Raw genomic sequence first — 7,129 nt, 5'->3', positions numbered from 1 at the left:
ACAATATTTTCTTGTAGTGTGGTCACAATTGAACAACAGCAAAATGGATTAACATCCTATGTTGGCCATTGTATGTTGACGGTAACAGGACAAACATCTTCTCTCTATACCTTTCACTGAAAGAAAAAACCTTATTAGATTTGCCTCCTCAATAATTTAGTAGGTTAAAAGATGAACCCAACTCATAGTTTGGTTCACATATCTCTCAACTTCCTTGCACCAGCAGAAAATAGTGACTTATTAACAAAACATTTCCTACCCCTGAATTATGAACCAGTACTGCCAGAGGCGCTGGAAGTGTTTAGGCAGGTTCGAGCTGAGTAATGCAGTTAAAATGGTGCATGTATTATAACACATAGTTCTGCCCATATTAAGGGAAAGCTCCTGGACCTACTCACTTAGTAATGAGACGTCTGTTTGCACAGGATTACTCTGCTTTTCAGTTCTAAGTTAAATGATTTTTGAGGAACTATTTTAGAGACAAAGTGGTTTGGGATTTAGCTGGAGTCCAATATTGGGGGGGGCGTGTAAAAAGTGATAACCTCTGTTATACTCTCCTCAAGTTAGGTCCACTCAGAAAGTCCATAGTTGTAATTATGACATCAAAGACACTTCCTAGAAAGTGTCACTAGGAAATGTCAAGACCTTTCTAGTTGGTTTGTGTATTTGATGTGTGCTGGAGTGTCAGGAACCCGTGCTCACAGGCTGTGATGGTACAGTGCTGCATTGGAGTAAGGAGAGGAGCCACTGTTTTTATTTTTATACTCTTTATTGCCAAGAGTTCAAAATGGTCAACATAAAAAAAAGAACATCTTGATAATAAATACTGCTCTTGGGGCTGTAATAAATAAAACGTTTATTAACAAGGAATGCATTTTTTCCAGCCACAAGTGTATTCAAAAATAACCAAAAAAAAAAAAAATTATATATGGCCATAGTTCACAGTTAAGCAGCCAAAAGCTGCTCTGATTGTAGCCTTTAAACAACAAGGGAGCATCCTCCCTTTCTCCCTCCCCTTCAGGAAGTATATTCACAGTTCCAAGTCCTCTGGCTGAAACACTCTCCACAGAGAGAACGTAAGAGTCAATGCATCTTTCTGCAAAATTGTCCGATAGACCTTTTAAAGACAGGTACTTCAAGGAAAACTGCAGCCGGCGCCACTCGTGGATTGTCCAAAGTCAACTGTACACCTTAGGCTGGTCTGGTTCCAGCAGTCCAGCGGGCCACTGAGGAACTGGAGTCGTACCACCACTTGTCCATCTCCAACATGCTCTGTATCCCTCCGCTGGCTTCCCTGTTGATCTCACAGTGGAAAAGAGTCCCATAGGGTCCACTCAAAAGGGTCTTCAGTTGCATCTCTGTAAGAGCATGTTCAGGGCATATTCCATTCGGTTTTTCAGTTCTAACGAACAGCCAGACATCAACAGAGTTGTCAGTCTGAAGGTTGTAGATATTCTGTCCTCATTGATGTACGTGAGAAGGTACTCTTCGTTTTGGTTACAGATGATTATTTTTGTATGATCATGGTAGAAGTTCACCTTTAAAAATGAACACAGACATTATTAGGACTTGCTCAATACTCAAGAAGTAATAAAGGTTCTACCAAAGCTTAAATCAGCTAGGGAGAAAAAGGATTCAGGACCTAAACGTGTGCCTCCATGAAAGGCTCAGTTACCTGAAATGTGCCATCGTTGAAGAGCATCATTAAGGCTTTATCAGATTTTAACCACTGAAGGAGGTAGAGCCGAGGTCTTCGAATATCAGTAACACTAGGGAGATCGCCACCCTGGAGAGAGTCAGGAGAAACAGTTAGTGCCTGTGAAGCTGTACAGTGTGGGCATCACACAGTGCCTCTCAAGCTTAAGCCTCAGAATGGCCTCAAGATTCCTGGCTCTGCCTCACAGAGACTCTGACTCACTGCCTCTTAGATAAGACATGAGAATCTGAACTACACAGACTTCAAAGGGATGCAGATGCTACTGGATCTAGACTGCTTCAAATATTTCCACTCCAAAGCCATGGGTACTTACATCCATGAGGTTCTCCTCCATGTAATGAGAAAAGTATTTCAGCACCGTCACTTGACTAATAAATTGTTCAGGGGCATCTGTTGCTGGGAAAACAGAACATTGGCCAAGCTCTGCATAATAGTGAACTGTTCTAAAAACCAGGAAGGAGAGAAAAGAAAAATTAGGAGCAGTTAATCACTGTTTCCAGATTTCATTTAGTACAACAGCAGAGAACTGGCAGATTGCATTCATCAGACATGCTTACTTTTTGTCTGGAAGGAGGCTCATGTGGGCGCCATTGTTGAAAAGGACTCCAACAGTGTGGTCTGAGAGCTGGTACCCAAAGCCGTATTTGTTGGAGTAATCGACCCATTTGGTGACCCACTGAAAGGACGTACTCAGCTGCTCTTTGGGAATACAGTCGGCTTCCGGCATGTTTTCTAGACATCCTCGAAGGACTCTTGCCACTGTGTCTGCAACACTTCCCATGGTACTATCTTCAAGGCCTGGGGAGTCACAGAAACGGAAATGACGACATTGTTTACACCAAGACCCACAGGTTCTGGAAATGACGTTTCCCCCTCCACTAATTTGAAAGACACAGAAGTCAAGGTTACTCAATGTCTCTTCTCCAAGTCTATCATTGTGTTTCCGTGTTAAGTTAGATTACCAAGCTGACTCCTGTGACTTAGTCTATAGCGCTAGCCTGACAGTTTATTTAAAACACGGCTCCGGCCACTCACATTCACTGCTGCTGCTGCAGCTGCCAAGCGTCCCTCTGACTATCATCCGGATCGCATCCCCAATCTGCTGTTTGTTTTCCACTGTGGCTGTTCCAGATCTGGCAACTGTAGCGGGAGGTGGCTGGAGCTCCTGGAAAGGGCAAGAAGAGAGCCATACCATGAGTCAAGGAACTAAGTCTATTTATGTTGGAAATATCGGGTTAAAATGAGATTATGGTAATTACTGTTAAAGCTTATCAAAAAGCTACAGCCATAAGGCAGAGAAAGCTACTACAGGACCGTGACTGGAAGCAAGCATTGCTTCAGCCCCAGTCAGCATCAAAATGCTGATTAGCCCAGAATGGAAATGACCTAAAATGTCTATTTACTTAAGTTCTTCCCCAACATACCTCATCTGTTCTGTGTTTGCTGGGTTGCTGGGTTATTGAAGTCTTTTTCAAATCATGCCTAAGCTTGTAAATGTCTTCATCCTCTTTGGACACTTTATCTGTAAATTGAAGAAAAGAATTGCGCATGTTAATCTCTCCCAGTGAGGCTGGAACGGAGCTAGCTCCGTGTCTTCTGAGCATCCAAAGCAGAAAGAGCTATTTTCATCATTGCCACCAGTTGCAATTATACACGCAGCACACGTCGGTGTTTAGTAAACAAGAGGCTATCAATCAGTGGTGGCTGTGCATTTACCACGGTGTTAGTGTCAAAAGGCATCGCATATATCACCAGTATATCACCAGTATATCTGTACGAATATACTGGTGAAACTATGCAAACAGTAAAGTCTCAACTCAGTCATCAAATCGAAGGGTATCTTGGGCACAGAAAGGGAGGAGAAGTCTGAAAACTTACTGTGTGTGTCGTTATATCTTGCTTTGTCTTTTTTGCCACCAAAGAGAGCAGCGGCGGCTTTCTTGAAGAAATTCTTAGCTGGGCTTGATAAGTGGAAGTCTGGAACTGTATGGCAACAGCTGGAAGACAGCCTGTCTGGGGTGAAGCCCTGCGGAAGCAGAAGAGAGCTTCAGAAACCTCTCTAGCAATCGGGGCAACGGCATGCAATTTGAGAGAGAGGTCAAGAGTGCACTGACCTGTAAAAAGAAATCATGCCGAATGATGTCATCCAAACTGGGGCGGTCCTCTGGGTTTTTGGACAGCATGCTAGCTATCAAGTGCTTAGCCGGGGCCAGTAATGAAGACGGCATCGTATACCTTGCTTCCCTTATGCACCTGTACGTTTCTTTCAGGTTTGTGGTTTCGAATGGAGGCCTTCCTAGCAGCATTGTATACCTGGGTACGTAGAAACACATCTTCAGAAATGGTCAAAAAGGAACCTGAGTCAAATTTGTTTTTTTAGATATCCTGGTGCATTTACTTACATTACACAGCCTAGGGCCCAGATGTCAGATTCACAGCCATGTCCTTGTTTGTTGAGGACTTCGGGGGAGAGATAATTTGGGGTACCACATATTGTTCTGAAGAGACAGAATATAGCAAGATCTCATTAGGAACTATTGCATTCATTAAACTTATTCTCTGGGAGTAACTCGACAGGAAGTAAAACCTTGAAGTTTCATGCTGAATTTCTACTTGACCATTTTTTAGTGTTTTTATTTGACCAAGTTTCTTTTGAGAAGCTTTTAATGTGTGTGCAATTTTCTCAGCCCATATGACCAAGTGTTTTTAACCAACCGAAACCAGATGGTTTACATATTTCAGGCAACATAAAACATCTGATTGGCCTTAATAATCAATTTCGAGGTATAAGTTACCCTAATTCATAGTGGACACTTGCTTCAGCAACACTGCTGTGGTTTACAGATTTTAGTGTGAACTAACTTTCTACCGAGTAGCTACTTGACCATAATAAAGGTGGGTTTGGCCTCCACAAAACCCAGGGAGGATATGACTCTCACCTCCTCCTGTGTTCCAACGGTTCCAGTCTGGCTGCCAAACCAAAGTCTCCAACCTTCAGTTCCATGGCTTCATTAATAAAAAAGTTCCCTGGGAGACAGAAAGAATGAAATGTGAACTCCCTTGGAGAGGTGCTTCTTTGGAGGCCAACATCCACCACTGAAGTCACCCATTCAAAAGGTCCCAATTGAGGACACTCAGAGGTGACGGGGAAACACCCCCACTCTCTACCTCTCCCCCAGCTTCTGCAGTGGAGGGCTTCTTACCTAGCTTCAGATCTCTGTGCAAGATCTCCTGTTCGTGAAGGTACTTGAGTCCTGACACGATCTGCCTGAGGTAGTATCGGACTTCTGGCTCCGTCAACACCTTTCTTGCTTTCAAGATATGAGCCATGGACTAGGAAGAGAAGAGGGGTAAAAGAGAATTTGTCAAACAACAAAAATCCAAATCCGGCTTTCCTTTGCTGGACTAGTGATGCAGGCTGACACGGTGGGAGAATTAACTGTCATAGCTAAAACCCCAGATAAAATGTAATCCAAACACCACACCAGCTTTCTGTTCCAGAGTGCACTGACCCGGGAGTTAGCACTTACTCGTCGGCTGCAGTATTCCAAGAGAATGTAAATGTTTTCTTTGTCTTCAAAGTAGTGGTAAAACTGCACCACATGCTTATGATGCAGGATTCTGTGGAGCTCTATTTCTTTGTCGATCTAAGAAAAAAAGAACAAGCAAGATAAGGCTTATGAGCCTCCCATCATCTCTGGAAAGGCGGTGCTTACACATGCAGAAGACATTTTTCTAATAGGGTAGGGCCATCCCTGCACACAAAGAAAATACTTTACTCAACAGTCATACACACCTTTTCCCTTTGATGAGGTTTAGCTACTCGGCTGTGAGGAATAATTTTTGCAGCGTAGACTTTGTTGTTTGTCAGATCTGTCATTTCGTAACACTTTGCAAAGCCACCCTGAGAGGAAACAAAGCCCAGATGGAATTGAGCATGACAAGAAAATGGAGGGCCAACGTTTAAAATAAATAAATACATAAATGAAAGGAAAAAGCAAAAAAAAAAAAAAAAATGGGGAACACAGGGGTGGGCCGAGGGATGCAATCTGCTTTCTAAAACGGTCCTTCGGGAAGGGAAACATGTTCCTGGAAACCAGTCTAGTTTCTTGTCTCCCTTTTACAAAGGAGGGAGAGGGGAGTCGGAGGGGGAAAGGTAGAAAACAGCCTCTCAAGAAAGGTGACAGGCGAGTTCCCCCGGGATCAGGTGGTGAGAGCTGGGGCTGACTTAGAACGCCCTCAGTCCTCTTTGGTAGACTCCAGAGGAAAGTCTAGGCTGAGGATGCAAAGCCGAACCCCGGCGCTGTTAGCGCACGGAAGCCCAGGAGGGCAGGTGAGGGACCCACATTGCGGGGGGGGGGGGGGGGGGGGGGGGGGGGGGGGGGGACACGGACGGAGGGACAGACGGACACGGACGACCGGACAGCCAAGAGAGCGAGAAAGCGCGAGCTCGGGGTCCCTGGCTGCTCGACTTGCCCGGGCAGCTCGCCCTCCCACCACGCAGCCGGACCCACTCACCTTGCCCAGCACTTTGCCCCGGCAGTAGCGCTTCCCCGTCGTGGGGTCGACAATAATCCGCGAGATCTCGGGTCCCGAGTGAGAGTGGTGGTGATGGTGGTGCGGGGCCGCCGGGGTCACCTGGGCCTGGGGCTGCCCGTCTTCCGAAGGCTGCTGCGGTCGCTTCTTCTTCGAGTCCCCGCCGCAAGCTTTGCCCAGCGCCTGCTCGCACATCTTGGTGCCAGCGGCGGGCTGGTAGGTGATAGTCCTCAGGAGTTCCATCGTGGCCCCGCCACCCGGCACGGACTGCCTGCTGCCACCTCCCCCGCCCCAGGCACGGGACACGCGTCCGGGCTAGCCCTGGTTCTCTAGCCCCAGTCCCTTAGCCGACCGACTCGTCCGGCGTCCTGCTTCGCTTGTGCGAACCAGAGCGAGCCGCGGAGCTTTATAAGCGCCGGCTGGCTGGGGCGGGGCCTCGTGACGTCACGGAGAACGCCCCGCCCCCCGGCTCTGGAGCCGGCGCCGTGGCTCGGTGCGGGTTGGCCGCGTGGCTGCCCCGGGCTTCGACCCGGCTTGGAGGTGGCGGTGCGCGAAGTGTCCCCGGTTCTTTGCACGCCCTGACCTTGGATGTGGGAAACAGAAACCCAAGGGCGGACGCCCTGTCGGGTCCCTGGCTGGGCAGGGGATGCTGGGTGGCGATCCGGGGGTGGGGGGTGGGGGGGGAGCCGCAGGCTTGGCACCGCCCTTCCCGACTAACCGAGCGATCCAACACCGGTGTCCATCAGCGAGCCACGCGAACCGGCACCCCGAGACCCGGAGCGCTTGGGGGGGCCGCCCCCGCCACGGCGGGGCTCCTTCGCGCCTGTAGGGCTCCGTGGACCGGGGCAGCTGAGTGGCTGGGCCCGCAGAACCCGG

The 7,129-nt window shown here is 47.9% G+C and overlaps 1 protein-coding gene across 1 annotated transcript; it reads right to left on the bottom strand.

The window, feature by feature from the left end:
• Nucleotides 1-839: 839 nt before the first annotated feature.
• Nucleotides 840-6,644, bottom strand: Plk2 (polo like kinase 2). The gene is made up of 14 exons (XM_052743277.1): nucleotides 6,236-6,644; nucleotides 5,514-5,621; nucleotides 5,248-5,364; nucleotides 4,921-5,050; nucleotides 4,657-4,744; nucleotides 4,120-4,215; nucleotides 3,832-4,030; nucleotides 3,596-3,743; nucleotides 3,142-3,239; nucleotides 2,753-2,882; nucleotides 2,275-2,515; nucleotides 2,031-2,160; nucleotides 1,676-1,786; nucleotides 840-1,538 (listed from the first exon to the last, which is right to left on the bottom strand). The coding sequence occupies exons 1-14, from the start codon at nucleotides 6,494-6,496 to the stop codon at nucleotides 1,347-1,349; spliced, it is 2,049 nt and encodes a 682-aa protein (XP_052599237.1). The 5' UTR covers nucleotides 6,497-6,644; the 3' UTR covers nucleotides 840-1,346.
• Nucleotides 6,645-7,129: the final 485 nt, after the last annotated feature.

This window comes from Peromyscus californicus, unplaced genomic scaffold (genome assembly GCF_007827085.1).
Source record: "Peromyscus californicus insignis strain IS unplaced genomic scaffold, ASM782708v3 Scaffold_18__1_contigs__length_77618521, whole genome shotgun sequence".
In the NCBI taxonomy this organism is placed as follows: Eukaryota; Metazoa; Chordata; class Mammalia; order Rodentia; family Cricetidae; genus Peromyscus; species Peromyscus californicus.
Note: the sequence above shows the minus strand (reverse complement) of the source record. Positions and strands in the feature narration are given on the sequence as shown.

Bases quoted from the DNA above. Each gene is read 5' to 3' on its own strand.
- Plk2 (XM_052743277.1), bottom strand. From the start codon at position 6,496: ATGGAACTCCTGAGGACTATCACCTACCAGCCCGCCGCTGGCACCAAG. The intron at 4,031-4,119 runs GTAAGTAAATGC...CTACGTACCCAG, and splicing joins TGGGCCCTAGGCTGTGTAAT to GTATACAATGCTGCTAGGAA. The intron at 1,787-2,030 runs GTAAGTACCCAT...GACTCTCTCCAG, and splicing joins TGGAGGAGAACCTCATGGAT to GGTGGCGATCTCCCTAGTGT.